This window comes from Ambystoma mexicanum, chromosome 11, assembly GCF_040938575.1.
Source record: "Ambystoma mexicanum isolate Mex_15411 chromosome 11, UKY_AmexF1_1, whole genome shotgun sequence".
Lineage (NCBI taxonomy): Eukaryota > Metazoa > Chordata > Amphibia > Caudata > Ambystomatidae > Ambystoma > Ambystoma mexicanum.
Genome location: NC_090934.1, coordinates 1,266,016,932 through 1,266,038,640, shown reverse-complemented (window position 1 = coordinate 1,266,038,640; position 21,709 = coordinate 1,266,016,932). Strand labels below are relative to the sequence as shown.

Genomic DNA, 21,709 nt, shown 5'->3' with positions numbered 1-21,709 from the left:
GATTCTGAGAGGCCGACAATACGGATATTGTTCCGCCTAGAGCGAGACTCCAAGTCGTCGCATTTGCTACGGAGTTTGTCCATTTCTCCTTTCAGGAGGGTGATGTCCTGGGTGTTTTGGCGGGTGGAGTCCTCGTTCAAACCAATTCTTCCCTCTGCTTCGGTGATCCTAGCACTTTCCTTGTCCACTCGAGTCTTCAGTGAGCCAATTGTGGACACAATATCATCAAGCTTGACATTTATGGCCAGGAATCCGCTCTGTACGGTGGTGAGTAGGTGGTCGAACTTGGAGTCCTCCGACACTAAGGGTGTGGTGGGGGCCATCGCATCTGGACTCACAGGGGGTGACTGCGAGTTGGTGAACGAATCCATAGGGCCGGTCTTTCTGTTCTTGTTTAAGTTCTTGCCAGGCATGATGTGGGGGTATGAAGGAACCTGACGTTCGTGCCTAGTTGTGACGTGGTACGGGGTCTGCGCCCCCAGGGCCCGTATGATGGCACTAGCGTGGAGCAGCAAAGGACCCGCTGCGAATCCGAGGGCGCCGAGCTCATCCACCGCCGGCCGTCCAGGGGCCCGCCGTCTTTTATCAGGCGTATACTGTCTCCCCAAGTGTGCACGAAGGATTGCGATGCCCAGTTCCAATGCGGGATAGTGACTTAATATGTGCAGGCGAGTACTAGACAGGTTGCTTCTCAGCCAGTGTCGCCGTGAGTTATAGGAGAGTCTTCCCCGCACTTCCCCCACAACGCGGGGGCAGGGAGAGCCCCACGACAGGCCCTCTCCAGCCGAATGTCTCGTCCGCGAGTAGCGGGGGCGTCAGCCGGGGCCCCCCGACGCCGCGCGGATTATCGGCCGTACAAGGATGTCCCTCCGTATGTCCGCCTCTCCGCTTTCCCACGCAGCGGCACAAGGCTCGATCAGACAACCCTCCAGGGTTCACGGATCACCACGTCGGCGCCTGCCCGGCCACGTATCCGCAGGGCAGCGCGGTCTCAGCTCGCCCTCTCCAGCTCCAGGGCCGCAACAGGGGTCCGCCTCCTCGTCACGTAGTCGGACCGCAGCTCAGCGGTCGTCCATTCACGTCCAAGGGACTCAGCATAGGAGTAGAGGGCCGGCCCCCACCCACGGCTCTCGCGTTATATCTCGCGGAGCCGCGCGGCGGCCCGAGCGAGCGAGATCACGGCCTCCACTCGTTCGCAGGCTTACAATGTCCGATTTCGGCTGGGATTTCCCCCACAGGAGTCTGGATGTGGCGGGAGGTAGCCTAGTTATTTAGGGGGTTCGACGCATCCTGGATCCGGGTGAAAATGTTTACCAGGATTCATGCCGGAGCGGAGCTCGTCGGCTACGCGGCCATCTTGTTGCGCAGCAGCGCCCCCTTTCCAGATTTTTGAATCCCTATTTAAGAAATGGAGTAAGACTATTCTTTTTACTGTGGAATGCGACCAAGATTTGCTCCTGTTTGTAGAGCAGGATTCCTCCACCATGCCTGAAATTGTAAGCATTAAATAAAAACAAACTAAATGTTAGGTGGGCTACAGGAAGGTGATGTTCCTTTAGCTAAGAGCTGTGATAGGCTATCTCTGACCTTTGACTGGTTCTGATACAGCGCTGGGTTGATGTCCTTCCAGTCGGTGGTGACGTTCAGTCCAAAGAACTCCCTGGCCTTGTTATAGCAGCAAAGCCCGAGGTCGCGCCCTCGTTGGATGCGGCAAGCTATGTAGTCTGTGCGGGAATATTGAAAGGGTCCGTACCAAAAGTCTGCCAAATACAACAAAAAAAAAAATAGTTAATGGTACAAGTCTCCATTAAATGGAAAGATATAATGTACAACTGCACCTTTTTTATGGTACCACGTTATTAACTGTTCTGCAGGTTGCAGTCTTTATCCTCATCCAGACACTTCCAACACCCTCTTCTGAACTTCATACTACTTGCTGGCCAGCACAGTGATTGCCTCCTCGTGATTACAGTCTTGCAGGCTGAAAGGATGTCTCTGAACATCACCCACATAAAGCAACCTGATCACTATCACCACAGTTTCAACATGAGCTGAGCTTACCGGAACCAGAGCAATGTCTCAATGCCAAAACCCCATGAATTAAATCTGATCCAGACAACAGTGGTGCACAATATGCCCTTGCTACACGTCTAATGCTAAAAATGGACCCTTCTTCATCATTTGTTTTATTTTTATTACCCTTTTTGTGTCTCCTACAATTGCTCCTCCACATCCTCCCTCCCTTGAGTCTACATTTTTCTCACCAGTCCCTTTTCCACCTCTTGTCCTTTCTCCGCTCCCTTTTTCTCCCCCCTAGTAAATCCCAGGTTCCATGGACTAATTCAACCTCCGGTAGGGCTTCGGAAGGGTTACCTCTGAGGTCTTCCACCACTATACGATCTTCCATTTCCGCAATCTGAGAGGCCATGCCCAGCAGCAGGTCATCCGTGTCCGTGGAATTGCGCAGATTTGGATTCTAAAGTAAAGAAAAGAACACAGCTGACATGAAGCAAAGCATATGTACTACTTTTTATAATTCTTTGAAAAATAAGGGAGGTTATCAGTACCATTAATGACTTGGAAGTTAATGTGCTTGTTGCAGGAAATTCTGTACAACCCAAAGATCAGAAGGAATGCCCAGTGAAGCGGACTCAACTAGTCCTAGTCTGAGCATCTGAATCCATTAAGATAAGCGTTTTGCTTAAGGATTCAACTACCCAAACAATTTGATATTTTTGGGCAGTATCTACTAAAGAATCATTATATATTACTTGAGTATTGAACATATATATTGGAAAACAATATAACATTCTCCAATCCATCATTAGTGCGAAATGCCCGTACAACGAAAGAGTATATATCAAATATATACTGCCACGGTCTTCGTACTATAGTTAAGGTTGAATTCGACATCCTTGCAAGTTTTGTAATCTTTGACCAAAGGTTGCAAGAAAAGTTGTCATATGTTTTAGGTTACATGTGAAGTTTGGTGACCTTTGGTGAAGGTATTCAAAAGTTGTAAGGAAGGTAAAAGGTTAAAGAAAACGTGTTTTTGGTATACTTTGCATTGCAGCATTTTTTCATGCCATATTTCTGAAAATTGGCAGAAGCAATATTCACCAAATTTCAAACACATGCATTTCTTACCGGATCTAGTTCACACTACAAATTTCGTGGACATAGTTTTGCCAGATTTGAGAAGAACCAACTGTAACGTTCTTTCGACTGCATGTTTCTCCCACGTATTCCTCATCTTGTGATAATTTGGTATACCAGCTTCACTGCATCGGAAAAGTTTTTTCGGCAGAGGGCGCTGTGCTCGAGGTCATGGCGTCGAATGTCCCTCGACGGGCTCCGTACCGTGTTGACGTCACCGATGGTATAAATGGCTCGAGCCGCGCCCGTTGGCTTCAGTTCTGTTTTTTCGAGGAAATACTTGTGGAACATCTAGGCGTATGCTGTGACTGATAGGCCCATCGTGAGAGGAAATTGTAAGAGAATGTAAACTATACTGAGGGGTAGGCTGGGAGGGTCGATGAGGAATACGTGGGAGGAACATCCAGTCGAAAGAACGTTACAGTTGGTAAGTAACTTGTTCATTCAAATGGATTGTGTCCTCCCACGTATTCCTCATCTTGTGATAGATTCCCATAGCAGTGACCAATTTGGAGGTGGGAGTGCTAGTTTTTGTTTTCATGTTCAGAGTGAAGTACTGCTCTGGCAAAAAGTCCCTCATTTGAGGATGAGGCATCTAAGCAGTAATGTTTGATGAATGTATGCATTGATGCCCATGTTGCAGCTGAGCAAATATCTTTTGCAGGGACTCCCCTCTTCAAAGCCGCAGAAGTAGCCATTCCCCTAGTGGAGTGAGCACGTAACCCATCCAGTGGGTCTTTTCCTGCTAATCTGTAGCATTCCAATATAGCTAGAATAACCCAGCGGGATATGGTTTGTTTTGTCACCGCTAACCCCAATTTACGGCCTATGTATCCCACAAAACGTTGGTCGTCTTGACGTAATTTTGACATTCTTGCCATGTAAAAACTGAGAGCCCACTTGGGGTCCAGCCTATGTAACCTCTCCTCGTCTTTTCCTAAATGAGGAGGAGGATAGAATGTTGGTAAAACAATGTTCTGCGATAAATGGAAGTCGGAAACTACTTTCGGTAACAAAGACGGTTTCACTTTCAGAATCACTTTGTCCCTATAAAAAGTGGTGTATGGAGGTTTACATGAGAGAGCCTGTAGTTCACTAACCCTGCGGGTTGATGTTAATGCCACAAGAAGGACAGTTTTTAGCGTTAAAAGCCTCATTGAAGAACTAAATTCAAATCCCAGGTTGGAACATGAAATGGTATTGGTGGATATACATTTGTAAGTCTTTTAAGAACTGTATTATTAATGGTATTTTAAAGTAAGAGACTTCTTCCGAGGAGCGCTTAAAAATGGACAGCGCAGCAAGGATTCCTGTGATTGTTCAGATCTGGAGCCCCAGATTGGCTAGATGTAACAGGAAAGAAAGCACCATTGGTGTGCCACATTGAAAAGGGTCCACATCTCTATCCTTGCACCAGTTACTGAATTTATTCCAACAACACCGGTACAAAGATTTTGTTGCTGGCCTCCTGGCCGAAATCATAATCTCCATTACGTCATCTGGAAGATCCCAATCCTCGTATCTCAACCTCTCAGAAACCATGCATGAAGGTTGAGTGTGTTGACCTCTGGATAGAGAACACGACCTTCCTCTTGCGAGAGAAGATCCTCTCTTTGTGGAAGACGTATTGGAGGGCAGATGGACATGTCCAGAAGGTCCGGGTACCACGTCCTCCTGGCCCAATCCGGGGCAATTAGGATAATGGTTTTCCTGAACTTTCTCAACCTCCTGATTACTTGAGGAATCACCGGGACTGGAGGAAATGTGTAGAGCAGGGGAAAATCCCAATCCACTACGAATGCGTCTCCTAGAGCTCCTCTCGGAGGAAATTCCCTTGAGCAATACTGATCACACTTCCGGTTTACCAAGGTTGTGAACAGATCCACTTGAGGGGTTCCCCAAAGGGCAAAGATCTCTAGAAGGACTTCCTGAGCTAACTCCCACTCGTGGGAGACTGTGCTCTGCCTGCTCAGAGCATCTGCCGCCGTGTTCTGATCTCCGGCTAGGTGAACTGCCGATAGAGAGATTCCTTCTTGTATTCATCGCCTCTCTGCACAGAGGTAGAGATCCTAGGCCTCCTCTTTTGTTGAGGTAGTACATGGCCACTATGTTGTCCGTCATTATCAGGACATTCTTTCTCTGTATGGAGGGCAGGAAGGCCTTCAGAGCTAGTCTGATTTCCCTCAGCTCCAAAAGGTTGATGTGTAGTCTGGACTCCGATGGAGACCAATGTCCGCTGATTGTCAGATCATTGGTGTGTGCTCCCCACCCCATGAGTGAAGCGTCCATCACTAGTGTTATCTCCGGCCATGGTTGCCAAAAAGATTCTCCCTTGAGGATGTTGTTGTTGCAAGCCCACCATGATAGATCCTGAGCAACTGCGCTCGGGACTTGCAGAAGATCTGACATATTCCCCGAGAATTGGGACCACTGAGTTCTGAGGGCCCATTGGAGGGATCTCATTCTCAATCTGGCCTCTGGCACCAGAAAAATGCAGGATGCCATGAGGCCGAGCAACCTCAGGAAATCGAAGGCAGGTAGATGCTGGGCTTTTTGGAATTTTGTTACCATCTGCTGGATGTGGAGAGCTCTCACCTCGGGCGGCAAGGCTTTCCCTTAGGAAGTGTCCAAGACTGCTCCGATAAATTGGAGTTGCTGGGATGGTACCATGTGGGACTTCTTGAAATTGAGGGAGAAGCCAAGGTTGTGGAGGAAGTGGCAGGTGATCGACAGGTGTTCCTGAGCTTGTTCTGGAGAACGTGCTCTAATTAGCCAGTTGTCCAGGTAGAGGTATACGTGAATCCCCCCTCCTCTGAGACTCGCTGCCACTACCGCCATCAGTTTGGTGAAAACCCTCAGGCGGAGGTCAGCCCGAATGGCAGAACTCGAAACTGATAGTGAGAACCACCAACTGCAAACCTCAGGTATTTTCTGTGCTTGGGATGGATTGGCACATGAAAATAAGCATCCTTAAGGTCCAATGATACCAACCAGTCTTGGAGTTGGAGAGCCTGAAGTATCTGAGAAAGGGTTACCATCTTGAACTTGTCCTTCCTGAGGAATTTGTTTAATTCTCTCAAGTCCAAGATGGGTCTCAATCCTCCGTCCTTTTTGGGGATGAGAAAATAGGTGGAGTACCAGCCTTAGTTCCTCTCCACTACAGGTACCTGTTCTATTGCACCTTTCTCTAGTGGGTTATAATTTCCTGCCAAGGGAGCGCATCTGGAATTTTGGTAGAGCTGGCTCCTGGATCATGGTAGAGCTGGCTCCTGGATCTTGGAGCTGGATCTTGAGGTCTTTTTATGAAGGGTAGGCAGTAACCTTGAGCTACTGTCTCCAGGGCCCATGCATCTGAAGTAATGCCCTGCCATTCTTTCAGATGCTGAGAGATTCTCCCTCCCACAGGTGTTTTGTATGATAAGACTTCAGAGAGATTTGGAGACGGCTGCAGGAGCGGCTGAGGGCATAGATGCCGTTCCTGAAGATGGCTTTGTATTCTTTGCTCGTCCACCACGAGTGACATTTCTTCTGCCCCTTTGAAAAGCCTGTCCTCTTCTTCTACCAACAGAGGAGTAGTATTGAAAAGGACGACCCATCCAGGAAGATGAGCCCGAATAGGGTTTCTGAGGCTGTCGCATGGAGGCACTGAGGGACTTTGCTGCCGCTTTCGAGGTCTGTAGTTTCTCGAGGCTCTCATTAGCCTTACTACCACACAGCCTTGAGCCATGAAAGGGCATGTTGAGAAGCCTGGTCTGTACATCTGGTGCAAACCCCAACTTTCTCAACCACGCAAATCTGCGAAGCACTGTGCTTGATGCCATGGACCTGCTAATACTATCAGCAGTATCCAGTCCAGACTGGAGGCATTCCCCCATTGCCTCCTAACCGTCATTGACTATATTCAGGAAGCCTTCCCTTTCCTCGCCTTCCGGAATATGCTCAGCCTCTGCCGAAATGCATTCCCACAGGGTATGTGTGAACCTGGCCAGGGTACAGGTGACATTGGTAGATTTCAATGACATGCTACCCGACGTAAAAACTTTACGAGCCCAGGCATCAACCTTTTTATCCTCTCTGTCCGGAGGTATGGTTGGGTATGCTGTCTGCCTGGATGTAGTAGCTGCCTGAATAACCAAGCTTTCTGGAGTAGGGTGTCTACTCAGGTATTCTGGGTCAGAAGTGGAAGTTCTGTACTTTTTTGGGAGATTGCTGTCTACTGCAGCAATGCTATCAGGTTTTTCCCAGTTTTTCTCAACTGTTCTTTGTAATGCCCTATGAAAGGGGAGAACTGGATCTTTCCGGGGTCCTCGGACTATATTATCTGTCATATTGTCTTGTTCAAACGTAGGGGAGGCTCTTCCCCAACCCATATACTCAATCACCCTATTCATCAAATTCCTATATCCTGAGTCTGCATGTTCTGCAGGATCAGGTGCAGTAAACTCCGATTTGGGTGATGTGTCCACACCACTAGCAGAATGCAGAGTTTCAGATAGATCTCTCATTTTTGTGTCAGGATTTATCAGTTCCTCTGGAACTTGTCTAGTTCCATATTTTACTCCAAAAGGAGTGACCTCCTCATCATCTGGACCCGATTCCTCAAGAATTGAAAACATGGACTTAAAGAAGTCCGATCTTGGTAAAGGTGTAAACCTTCTCTCTTCTTCCTCATCATTTGTTGAAGGAATCAGTGTTTTCTTTGAGGGAGTCTTCGAGGGAGTCGAAGGAACCTTCGACACACTCGACGAAGCCTTCGACAAAGGCGTCAAAGATAAACTAGGCTTCATCATTGGAGCCGTCGGCGCCAATGGCGTTGATGAAGTTGCACCCGACTTCGACAATTTTTGTTTCTTATGAGGGATCGGAGAGGCACTCGATCCTCGAGGATCTCTCGATGACTTGTCGACTCGAGACCTATGGTACTACTAGGCTTAACCGCTGTAGTTCCCGACTTCCCTGCGTCGTCCAAAGGAGCAACCGGGGTCTGGCTTTTCTGAGGTTTCTTTGAGGGGGTCAAGGCCGCATTCTCAAAGACCTGCAACATTCTTTTCCTAAAGCTCTCCCACTTTGAAGGGGAATCCGATCTAGTCAGACATCGAATCAATTCTGTCGACGAATCGGACGATGACGACGGAGATCTATGTCTCCTTTTGAGCTTTTTAGAGGAAGACGAAGAAGATCGTCTTGACCTGCTACGAGATCGAGATCTCTTCGAGTGCTTTTTATGGCGTTCCGATTCCTTAGAGTCGGACGATTTTTTATGTTTTTTAGATAAGGCTTTCGAAGAGCCCTTCGACGCCTCCCGCCCCACCGCTAACTTACTTTTCCTCTCACGGAGGGCCTTCTCCGTCATAGACTGACAGGAGCCACAGTCGCCGGTTCGATGGTCTGAGCCCAGACACCACAGATTTAGTGAGGATCGGTGATGGACATCTTCGATCCAAAGTCATTACACTTCTTAAACCCAGTCTTGGGAGTCGAAGCGGTCAATGAAGAAGACATTTTCTTGACAGAAAATCTCAAAACGCGCCGTTCACGAGAGCAAAGCAATCGGAAAAACAGAACTGAAGGCAACGGGCGCGGTTCGAGCCATTTATACCATCGGTTACATCGACACGGTAGGGAGCCCATCGAGGGACATTCGACGCCATGACCTCGAGCACAGCGCCCTCTGCCGAATCTTTTTTTCCGATGCAGCGAATCTGCTGATACGAATTATCACAAGTTGAGGAATACGTGGGAGGACACAATCCATTCAAAATAATACTTTATTGGCATGGGATAATCAATAAATATGTTGTGCATGCACATTAGTAGTCAAGCTGGCTCAAACTAGTTGCAAACCTATCTAGACAATGGAGGTTGGAATCAGCAGGATTGCTTAGAACCTTTGTCACTATCTCGAACAGATTGTTCGACCCACTAATAGGCACCAACAGGCTTGAATCGGCTCAACACCTGAAATTTGCCCACTAGTGACTTTGTCAATGGCTCTAACAGATTCATATCATTTGCGCAGATTCAAAACTCCAGTATTTAGCGAGATTTGAAGTAAAGTTAAGCCAGATTTACATGTTTTAAACCAGCAAGAACTAATTGGCTCGTAACACGTTAATTCAGCTCGAGCTCATAAAGTACACCTTCTAGACAGCTTGCTACTATCACGAGCTGGTTCAAAAAAAATTCGAGCCAAAAGGAACCAATGGGCTCGGACCATATCGAGCCAACAGGAACCAATTGGATCGAAAATACGTTGTATCGTCTTAAGCTGATAAGGTGTGTCCTATTGCCAGTGTGATACTAGCACAAGCTAATTGAAAGAAATTGAGCCAGTAGGGATCAAGTGTCTTATTGCTTGATGAGCCAATAAGAACGCATTTGCTTGAATTGTGTCAAAGTAGCTCAAACATGTAAAGTATGTTATATTATATTATCTTATTGTGTTTTACAGAGCGCACAGTTGACATATTCCTGGTCTCTTGGCACTTTGAGACTTGGTTTGGGCTTAGTTAGAGCCTGAGCAAAAAGAACAGTGCAAGTTTACCCTGCTGTTGATGCGTGCAGATCGATATGATATGATATGACATTTATAACGCACCTATAAACAAGTATTTCAAGGTGCGACAAGGCATGGGAGGGGAAACAGAGGGAGAAAAAGACAGCGATCCTACTAGGCCAGGTGACATTGAGATGGGGCAAGTGCAGGGGAGGGGGAAAGGTGAAAGGTGCAGAGGGAAAGGGGAGGGGATAGTGCAGTACATAGGAGAACAGTAAGATAAATAAATAGTAAGATAAATAAATAAAGACAACAAATAAATAAATAGTGCGGCCAGCAGGTGGCAAGTGCAAGGGTAAGTGCAGCCATCAGGTGTCAAGTGCTAGGCGGGGCTGTGGGGGTACAGAACAGTCCCCGAGTGCAAGGGTTGCCAGGGGGCAGTGCAGGTGAGCTACTGGTGGGGAGGGACCTGAGCCCGAGATTAGAGGGTAGCCAAGTAACCAGTCAGGAGATCAGCAGGGGAGAGGAAGAGAGTAAGCAGAATCAAAGAGGAAGGTCTTGAGGGGCTTCCAGAACCGGAAGTGGGTCTCCTCAAGTTTCAGGGGGGCCGGGAGGCTGTTCCAGAGGGAGGCACCAGCAGAAGAAAGAGATCTACCACCAACTTGCTGCTTGGAGAAGCGACTGACCCTGAGCGAGTTGGAGCTGCATGCGCAAAGAGCTCGAGAGGGAAGATATTTAGGAAGAGTGAGTTGAAGGTATTCATGTCCCAGACCCCAGAAGGCCTTGTGGACAATGCAGAGGGTTTTGAACTTAATCCTCGCCACCACTGGGAGCCAGTGCAGACATTTCAGTCCTGGAGAGATATGATCCCTGGGCTTGAGGCCAAGGACAAGTCTCGCAGTCCTGTTTTGGATGTGTTGCAGAGGGCGGAGAGTAGAGTCAGGCAGATTTAGAAAGAGGCTGTTGCAGTAGTCCAGCCTAGAGAGAACCAGAGCTCTGGAGACAGAGAGCTTCTGGGGGAAGGAGAGGAAAGGAAGAATACCTCTGAGGAGGTGCAGCTGGTAGTGTGACTTCTTAGAGACGTCAGAGATGTGAGGAGAGAAGGAAAGTGTGGAGTCGAAGATGACCCTGACGTTTTTAGCCCCACAGGTGGGAGCGGGAAGAGGGCCAAGGGAGGCTGGCCAGAGAGTGACAGGAAAGGAGGGAGCAGCTGTGCCGATGAGGAGAATCTCTGTCTTACTGGCCCTGAGGCAGAGATCATTGGCGGCAAACCACTCCTGGGTAGCAGAAAGACAGTCAGAGATGAGAGAAGCAGAGGAAGTGGCGGAAGGCAGCCTGAAAATGAGTTGGGTGTCATCCGCATAGCACTGAAAGTTGGAACAGAGAGTGACAATGTGATGGGCAAGAAGTGCCAGGTATTGGTTGAACAGCCAGGGAGAGAGGTTAGACTCCTGGGGAACACCACAGGTAGCGATAGAGATAGAGGAGAGGAAGGACCAAGTTGGACCTGGGAGGGTCAGTCGGAAAGGAAGGAGAGGAGAGGAAGGAGGTCATCCAACCAAATATAGAAGAACAGGTAGCAGGCGCCCCTCTCTAGATAGAAGATGGCATGATAACCTGTTCTTTTGTTTTTTCCCACTATGAGAGTCCGCGGCCATTGCTTTTTGCTCACTGTACTTATCCATTTGCATATCAGTCTTTGTCCCGCCCACAAGGGCAGTCCAGCACCGAAATGTCAGGCAAACCTCCTTTGAACAAGAGTACTAACAGCAACCCCATACACGTGTTTCAGCCTTGTTGGGCCTCATCACTGAGGTGGAGCTGTGCCTCTCCGAGCACAGTGAGCAGGGGGTCCACGCCCCAGGTAACTTAGGGTGACCAAAACCAAGTTCGTTACAAAAATACAAAAAAGGTAGCAGGCGTCCCTCTCTAGAAAGAACACAGCTGTGAAAATATACTCAAGGCTACAGCATTTTACGTCTACAACGTTTATCTGGAAAACGTTCCCATGCTCGTATCGGAATTGAGGGCAGTGGTCTCTTAAGCGTGCCATGAACGGCTTGTGAGCGGAAAATGACCTTTCTTTAAAAAGCACATTTTTTTGTCTGATACGTTTGAAAAAATAGAAAATTCCAGGAGGTTCCTGTGATAATAGAAATAACCCATCCACGTAATTTAGACCCAGGGATTCTGCTTTACTTTTTGGGTGCAGAATGACACATGGATGAAGACAGAATGAGGGCCATTTTATAACAAATGCAAACCACATGATGCAAGGAAGCCCCAACCAGGGGTGTTTCTAGCTCTGGAAAAGATCCTAGGCTACGCTAATGTCGGGACTGTCGGGGTTCAGGGTTTGCCTAGCCTTTTGGTTGTAGTCCTTGAGCTTCTATCCAGGGCTACAACCAAAAGTCCCAGAGCTATAGTCCCCTCTGTCTCCCCCTAGCAACGCTTCTGGCCCCAACGGTTGCACTGATGGGTCTCCTGCATGCAATTTTAAACATTTACCAGGCTGAATGTGAAACATATGCGAAAAACAAGGCAAACTCCCCTTTACCCTTCAGTTGTTCACTCCATTTTGCAAAAATGACCACCACCTGCAAATCATGCGTTGTAGGCGGCCTTACCTAATGGATTCCTTTGGAATCCTCCTCCCCATTATTAGCAGGTGCTAATTTGAGGCAGTTCCCATAGAGATACACTTGTTTTATACCTGCATGAAAATCTATTTGTGTCATGGGTATCAGGCAGGTAGTTGGGGCAAGCCAGGTGGAGGCTTGGCAGGCCTGGCATAGGCACACAAAGAACCCATAACAAATCCCTTCTTTCATTACTTCCTAGTGTTTGTAGTAACTTCCTGGTTACCTCTTCCTGTTGCCAAACAGGAAGTGCATGATAACTCATGAGCTCTCTAGTGTTTGGGTGTGGCTGGCTATATAAGCCACACCCAAGATTCTTCCAGTGCTTTATTTTGCTTACTGTGAGCTGTATCAGCAACACACTTGCCGTGTTCTGGATCAACCAGCATCTGCTTACCTGCTCCGGATCATCCTGTTTCTGCTTACCTGCTCCAGATCATCCTGCTTCTGCTTACCTGCTCCGGATCATCCTGTTTCTGCTTACCTGCTCCGGATCATCCTGCTTCTGCTTACCTGCTCCGGATCATCCTGCTTATGCTTACCTGCTCCGGACCATCCTACTTCTGCTTACCCGCTCCGGATCATTCAGCTTCAGCTTACCTGGTTCTTACTGCACACCGTAGCTATCTCCAGTCAAGAGGGGACTTCTACACTGGCACTTGTAAGAACAAAGAAGAACAGCGTTAACACGCGCACATCAGTAACGCTGCACATACTCACTGACTCCTCCCGCAACGCTGGAATCTAGGTTAGTTGCACGAACGCACAAACCCTTGTAAGAAAGAAGAGACATTATTCATTGCGCTCGCTCCAATAACGCAGACACTTATTTCACTGCGCTCTCTCTTTCTACACGGTGCATACTTACCAAAAGCCTCGGTGCAAACTTACCTAACCACCAAGTCTCCAGTAGCGCTGAACCCAGACTCGAGGCGCTAATACCACATAATTTCTCCTGCAAGGGAAAGGGAGAGACGTTACCAGGCGCGCTCGAATTGAAGGCGCTGCACAAACCAACCAGCAGCTAGCTTTTACACGCAGCCCAACTCATCCACAAAAATACCGGCAAACAAAGACAATACGGACAATTTTGGAAACTCAACATTCACTTGTGGGAAAGACTTTCTAGCCAGTGAAGAAACTGGCGCCTTGAACTCTCGGCCTCGTTGTGAAGGCATAAACAGTGTTTGGCATCTGCAATCAGCCTACAGACATTGGCACCAATCACATGAGTGAATCGCGCCCCTGCATATGCAGGATGGAGTGCACACCCTACTAAAGATCAAGGTAAGCCCATAGGGGGACATCACAGCACACAGTAAAGAGAAGGGAAGGGCCCAGGGGAATCGGGTGAATTCAGGTCTGAGTGTACACCTTGTATTTGACAGGTATTCCTCCGGGTGAGACATGGGAAGTGAAGACTCAGGGTCAAGAGAGGCCCGTCCATTGCTCCTGCAGAGACACAAGTGAGTGTGACAGAACACAAAGCCATCCTCAATACCTCTGCCAGAGCGATGGAAACTTCCGAGGTAGACCAGCATTCCCTATTGTTAGGTGAACTACGGGCCGAGGTGCATGCAGCCCGCTCAGAGACAAATGCCTTAAGGCACAAACTGGTAGTCAACAGGGACAAAACAGACGATTTGGCGAGACAGCTCCTACAGACCCAAGCTGGTCTAGCACTCCTACCAGGTGGAGTTCCACAAGGGCAGCCTACCGTGGCACCTGTAGCCACACCCGTTCAGGTATTTCTTCCAGGCAACATCCCTTTAGCACCCCCTGAATGCTTCTCTGCGGATCCCAAGAAATGTGGAGCGTTCATGAATCAATGCCGGCTACATTTCATATGCAAACCAGACACATTCCTGAACAACCAAGCTAAAGTAGGGGCACGTGGAAAATTGGTCTGTCCCGTTAGTGCTTAGGGATGACCCTTTATTGAGAAATTACCCAGGTTTTCAGCGTGAACTGGAAAAACTATTTGCCAATCGGACTCGAGGTCAGGCCCTGGGTGATGAGCTACTCTCTCTGCGACAGGGTGGTCAGGATCTTATCTCATATGTCGCCACATTCAATCGCTTAATAGCCGAATCAGGCTAGCCACAGGAGAAACGAATAATGTTATTTTATGAAGGACTGAGAGGAGAATGAAAAGCTGTCTTGGCGCAAGTAGTTAATCCTTACGAAGATTGCAGTGAATACATCGACCTAAATATGCAACTAGACCACCGGTTACAGGATCGCAAGGCCGACCGAACCAGATCAGAGCATAGACCAGTGTGTGTGCGACCAAAGGAAGCATCCCAACGACAGGCCTCAGAAATACATTCAGAGCCCATGCAATTGGGTGTTCTCAGGGGACCACTCACCAAGACGGAGAGAGAACGGAGACGGCAGGAAAATCTTTGCTTATATTGCGGCCAATCTGGTCACTTCCTCCGGAACTGCACGATTAAACCCCCATGGAAGACAATGGGTGTACTGGATAACACAGGGGAAGACACAGGTGCGGTAGTGGAAAACTCCAAGGCCCGGCAGATGTAAAGGTCGGTCTGTCGAGCCAGGAACGGAGCACTAAGATCTCACATTTCAGTATTCCTGTGATTTTGGTAGACCCTTCACAGCCCACCCGAATGCATGCCCTCAAGGCTTTCATAGACAGTGGGACAGTGGACATAAACACTGCAAAGACCACAGGATTAGCATTCCACCATAAGGACACTGCAGAAAGTGTGACTGTCATGCACCAGCCCTGGAAATAGCTTACCATTGGAAGTACTACTAACATGGAATCCATTAGCAAAACCAACGGTCTAGCTTATTCCAAGATGGCCGACGGAACCTATAACTGGCTGATCAAACTAGCGCACGGCGCGCTGTATCGTATGTGTTACCTGCGCTGCCAGTCTCTTACAGCGACTAGCTTTACTCCGTCTCCCGTATTACTTTGCTTTTGCCTTTACTGTTCCTTGCCACTCGCGGTGTCTAATGGTTTTCAGGTAAGGTTATCGGGGACTTTTCTAGCGACTTTCGCTTTCTCTACGCGTTCCCTTTCTCCACGCGTATTCTGTGTACTTGGCTCTCTCTGCAACCCACTTAGTCTCCCTAAGAGGGTTTCCCTCTCTAGTGTCGGGAGACTTCTATCTTTACTCTGTTATATCCTAATTTTCGTGTTCCTTCTATTGTTACCTTTTCTGATCAATTCATACCTGCATCGTTACCTCTGTGCAGAATCTTTCACGGAAGTCCGCAATACCGTTTAATCCTACGGACCCTCTACACCGGGTCCCGAAGGCTCCAGCAACCAGCCTCTTCTATTTACATCGGAGCTTCGCGTCTGTGGTGTCAGCAGACCAGATTCCCCACTTCTGCAAGTCTTTTGGTTTATCATCGGACCTTCCCATTACAACAGTCTTGGAATCCATCAGGTTTTTTTCTGCCAACTGGCTTTTTCCCATTTTTAGGGCGTGCTCCTCGGGTTACCTCCGGATCTGTACTATATTCAGACCACGGAGGCGGCCGAGGGAGCGCGACCCTACTTACGTCAAAAAATAGGAGAAGTAGCCTGGACAAGGGACGAAGATAAAGACCAAGAAGAAGAGCTCAGTCAGGGTAGAGGAAGTACCTGAGCATACAGGTGTGGAGGAGTCAGGGGAGGAGGAGAGCCCGTCTGACAGTATACAACGCCAAAAGAAGGAAATGGCATCTCCGGAACAAATCCAGAGATGTGAAACGCCATACAAGGCCTTAGAGCTGATATGCAATCACTCCATGCTGAAAACCTCCTTCTTCGACAGCAAGCTGCGGCTCGAGAAGCCAGCAGAGATGACCTACCTCCAATGCCCTTTACCTATGGAAAATACGACGGAAATCCTAAATACATTAAGGAATTTCTAGATGCCTGCTCAGTTTATTTCTCCTTTAGACCTCGAGCATTTGAGTCCGGAAGGGCTTGAGTTGGATTCCTCATAGCCAATCTGGCTGGAAGTGCCCTGGCATGGGCGACCCCTTTAGTTACCGGCCAAGGCCCATTGGTGAATGACTATGCCCTGTTCGTACAAGGATTCAAGAACAGATTTGAGCGCTCTGACGTACAGTACTGTAAGTATGATGCCTTCCTCGAAGTCAAACAGGGGAATCAAGATTTACAAGGTTATATTGCACAATTCCAGGCCTTGGCCGTGTCAACTGAATGGCCAGACACTGCAAGACATGCCTTATTCAGAAGAGGCTTAAATGAAGAATTTAAGGATGAGCTGGCTCGAGTGATTCGGCCTAACAGCTTCCAAGAACGAGTTACCCTAGTACTCCAGATTGATTTCCGCCTTCAGGAAAGGCGGAAAGAAAGGAGAAGAGGAAGGGGAACGACCTCTCAGTATAGCCCCCCACAGGGAAGAAGAGAACGTCCTACCATGGAGGAACCCATGCAGATAGGTTCTACCCGAGGACCTCTTACCAAGGCCGAAAGGAGGCGAAGATAGGACCTGAATCTCGGTATGTACTGTGGGTCAGCGAAACATACTCTCAAGGACTGTCCTGACATAGGGAAACGCCAGACCCCAGGTGATTGCAAGGGAAACCATGGGGAAGACAGCCCAAACCCTTGCAATCTTACCCGAACTACCCCAGAAGGAGTAGAAGATAACCGATTCATGGTGTTCCAAGTTACGTTTACTTGCAGACCAGGGCAAGAACTATCGGTTTTGGCCATGCTGGACTGCGGAGCGGCAGGAAACTTCATCGATGTGACGTGGGCCCAGGAGAACAAGATCCCACTAAGAGAAAAGGACAGACCCGTACCAGTAGAGGGGGTGGAAGGGCGTCCTCTAACTTCTGGACCCATTACTATGGAGACCATTCCCATTACGATCGGAATGGAGTATCATGTCGAGACTCTTCGCTTTGATGTAATCAGAGCAGCCCATTTCCCGTTGCTTCTGGTAATCCCATGGCTGAGAAGACATAATCCCAGAATCGACTGGACAAGGAACGAGATCGATTTCGACTCAGACTTTTGTCAAGAACACTGCTTGAATCCGAGGGTCTCCTCGACAGAAGTCCGATCCAGTCTGGCCAATGTTCAAGGAAGCCTCTTGGTATCCTCCTTACCTAGACACTACCAGTCTTTTGCTAGAGTATTCGAAGATCTAAACCTTAGACTCCTCCCGCCTCATCGCAACGAGGACTGCCGCATAGACCTCAAGGACGAAGCTTCACTTCCATTCGGACGCATGTATCCGCTATCCTTGGCCGAAAAGGAAGCCTTGAAAGAATACCTAGCTGCCAACTTGGAAAACGGCCTTATCAGACCATCGAGATCATCAGGAGGAGCATCATTGTTTTTCATTTCCAAGAAGGACTCGAAGGAATTACGCCCCTGTATTGATTACAGGGGTCTGAACAGTATAACCATTCGAGACAGATACCCAATGCCACTTATCAGAGACATTCTCGAGGCGGTCAGAGACTCCAAGGTGTTTACCAAACTTGACCTCCGAGGAGCATATCATTTGTTAAGGATCAAGAATGGGGACGAGTGGAAGACGGCATTCAGAACACCGTTGGGGTTGTTCGAATATTGTGTTATGCCATTCGGCCTGGTGAATGCCCCTGCTGTGTTCCAGCATTTTGTTGACAGGATTTTCGCGGATATGTTATACGTATCAGTTGTCGTATACCTCGACAATATACTGATTTTCTCTCCTTCCTTGGCTGAACATCGTGCCCATGTAAGTGAGGTTCTCCGCAGACTGTTAGAGAACAACCTGTTTGCAAAGCCGGAGAAGTGTCAATTCGAGGCCTCGGAGGTACCTTATTTGGGATTCATATTATCCGCCAAGGGAATCCGCATGGACCCAGCCAAGGTTCAAGCTATAGATCGATGGCCAGAACCCTCCTCAGTCAAGGAGATTCAACGTTTCTTAGGTCTGGCGAATTTCTATCGCAGGTTCATACCAAGGTTCTCTGACCTCGTATTGCCCATTACCAATCTCCTCAAGAAGGGAGTAGCTTTCCATTGGGGACCTTCCGCACAGGAAACCTTCAGGAACCTAAAAGGATCTTTTACCTCTGCTCCTGTTCTGGTCCAGCCTGATCAGAGTAAACCCTTTGTTCTGGAGACAGATGCCTCTGGGGGTGCCTTGGGAGCCGTCTTGTTACAGAAAGGAACTGATGAGTTGGAACACCCGATTGCTTATTACTCTCGTACCTTGACAGGAAGCAAAAGGAACTACTCGCTACTCGAGAGAGAACTGTTGGCTATACGAAGTGCCTGCCAAGAATGGAGACATCTTCTACAGGGAGCCTTACATCAGTTCATAATCCGGACGGATCATCGAAATCTGAAGGTTCTTCAACAGATGGAGTGCAGAAACTCAAGACATGCTCGTTGGGCATACTACTTCTCTAACTTCGACTTCCAGATCACCCACATACTGGGATCTCAAAACAGTGTCGCTGACGCCTTATCCTGAAGTTGGGCTAATGAGGAACTATCTGAGGTGAAGACGGAGAAGATCCTGCCCAGACACCACTTCCTTAGTGATATTGTATATGTGTGTAGAGTCAGAAGAAGGGACGTGTGATTCTATGAGTGTAACAGCTTGCTAGAAGCATGCACAGTGGTCAAAACCTTACGCTAACATCCACAAGCCATCCATAACCTCTCCCTAAACCTCATTCCGGTTTCTCTACTTCCCCACTTACTATCCAACCATTGTCACCCCAGCCCTCCTGCCCCTCAGGACTTGCAGAGCCCTGTATAAGCATCGACTTGCAGTATGTCCCAAAACAGCAGTGGGGGTGGTTGGTTCATGCCACTCCTGTACCTCGAAGCTGTGGACCCTGTCACAGAACTGTAAAGTTATGTTATTTAATGAGTTGTGTTGTAATGTAATATTTGAGCACATATACAACTGGCAAGGTACTTTCCGGTATTTATGTGATGATGTTGTTTTCTTAAAAAAGAACAAAAGGAATGTTATCACTTTCTCAAGCGTTTACACAAAACATAACATGCAACAGACACATGAACCATCCATAAGTAGCATTTTCTGTAAAGTCGTGAATTGACACAATTTACGGAAGATGGTTTGAGGGCCACTTCTTTTGAGTTGAGGGGTGTGCCACTTTTATTTGGGTGTCCGGGCCTATTTCTTGTCCCAGTCCAGCCCTGGTGGTATTCCTGCCTCTTAGATATGTATGGCTCCCAGCAGCCATGTTGGTGCAGGGCTGCGAGGGCTGTGATGTGAACAGACCTGTGTCCCCACTGCCAAAGTTTGAATCTAAGTAGTTTTCATTATACTGTTGATTATATCTGTGTTTTAAATCTGGGCGCTTTTCCCACTACTGTGCGTTTCAAATCTAGGTTCATTTTCCACTGCTGTGTGTTTCAAATCTAAGTTAATCTTATTTGTGTTTTAAATCTAGGTGCATTTTCCATTGCTGCGTGTTCCAAATATAGGTGCATTTTTCATTGCTGTGTGTTTCAAATCTAGGTGCTTTTCCCACTACTGTGTGTTTCAAACCTAGGTGCTTGTCCCACTACTGCATGTTTCAAATCCAGGTGCATTTTCCACTACTCTGTGTTTCAAATCTGGGTGCATTTTTCATTACTTTGTGTTTCCATATCTAGGTAATTCTCCAGCTGCTGTCTGTTTCCTGTGATTTTGTCTGATCCGGCTAGTGAGCCTGTTATTGCATTTTGCCTGATCGTGTTAGCTTGATAAAACTGCATTTTTCGCCTGATTGAGTAGGTTAGACTAATTCTGAATCTTGCCTGACTCTACTAGTTAGCCGAATATTGCATTTAGCCTGATTGTGCTAGTTAGCCTAAAACTGTATTTGGCTTGATTGAGTAGGTTGGGATAATGCTACATTTCACCGGATTGAGCAACAGAACTCTCTTCTGGAGACAACTGCTCTCCCTACCACCCCACGCCTCTTCACTCCCAACCTCATCCCAACCAGTCGCACAAACCAGACACCAATTACATACCATGACTGCCAACTCACACTCGAGAATGCCACACCTGCAACCTAGATCCCCACTCCTCTCACAAAACTCACATCATTCACAATCGCACTTACCCAAAGCTTCAAACCCTGGCACGACCGCACACCGCTCATCTTTCAACTCTTAGACCAGGAGTTCTACGCCACTCCAAAAAACACCCCATTCGTGCCCCCAACATAACCCTCACACCTACATTCAGGAATTCAACTACCTCATCTCATACCCCTTTAAACTCCAACCCCTTCCTTCCACCCTTGCCCAGAGACAGACACCCGCCATGCCCGCACACCACACATCTTCCAACTCCCATATCATGGCACTCCAAAAAACACCCCACTCCAGCCCCCAACATAACCCTTGCACCTACATTCAGGAATACACCTACCTCATCTCTATGCCCTGTCCCCTTCCATCCTTCCCTGCCCAGAGACAGACACCCTCCCATATCTGCACACCACACATTTTCCAACTCTCATACCATGGGAGCTCTCTGGCAAGTGGAAAGACACCACTTGCCTTGCACCTACACCCACCTCATCTCATACCCCTTCCAACTCCAGCCCCTCTCATTCACCCCTGACCAGAGCACGCACCCCTCCATGCACCACACATCTCCCAACACTCATACCAGGGGAGCTATTTGGCATTCCAAAAGATTTCCCATTTCTGCCCCCACATTACCGTCACACTCAGTTTCCTGACTGCATCATCCCATACCCATTCCAACTCTTCTACCAAGGGGACTTGGTGACGCTCTAATAGTCAATGCCCCGTTCCACCCCACCCTACCACTAGCCAAGCCAGCAGGAGCAGAAGAGGCTTCACCTCCATTCCCTCTCTCATAGCTCCCTCAATACGCATGGCTCCTCACCCCCCGAACCCAATGAAACCCGGTCAACCCCCTCAAGCCTCACCTGCACCTGTTGTCAACCCCACCCACAACCGCTCTGATAGTCAATGCCCCGTTCCACCCCACCCTTCCGCCGTCCAGCCAGCAGGACCAGTTGAAACCCCCTCAACCCTCTCAAGCCTCACCTGAACCCATTGCCAAACAAACCCACAACCGCTAAACCCCTGCGGCCACCCCTCCCAAACCTCCCTGATCTACACTTTTACCATCCCACAGCAAGGCATGTCTCACCCTTTCCCGAACCATTGCTTCAACCCCCTTCCCTGCTGACCCTCCCATCCGATAGGGTGTGATAACACCCCCCTCTGGCACACAAAGACACAAATTGCAGAGGCAGGGATCGCCCCTCCCCCTCAGCGCTACACGCTTCTCCGGCCCTACATCAGTCTACCGACCACACCTTTCCTGCCCCCTCTACCACGCCCCCTCACATACCTGCGCCTGTCAAATCCATTTTTGAACACAGCAAGACTCCACCTCCTCCCCCACCAATT

General features: G+C 48.4%; 1 protein-coding gene across 2 annotated transcripts in view; it reads right to left on the bottom strand.

Moving 5' to 3' along the window:
• Positions 1-21,709, bottom strand: part of LOC138504310 (dual oxidase 1-like) — a 1,064,761-nt gene that overhangs the window by 368,939 nt on the left and 674,113 nt on the right. For both annotated transcript variants that reach the window (XM_069624719.1, XM_069624718.1), the window contains exons 11-12: positions 2,374-2,476; positions 1,588-1,760 (exon numbers count right to left, since the gene is read on the bottom strand). In XM_069624719.1, the coding sequence (XP_069480820.1) occupies positions 1,588-1,760; positions 2,374-2,476 (276 nt within the window). The remainder of the gene's footprint in view (positions 1-1,587; positions 1,761-2,373; positions 2,477-21,709) is intronic.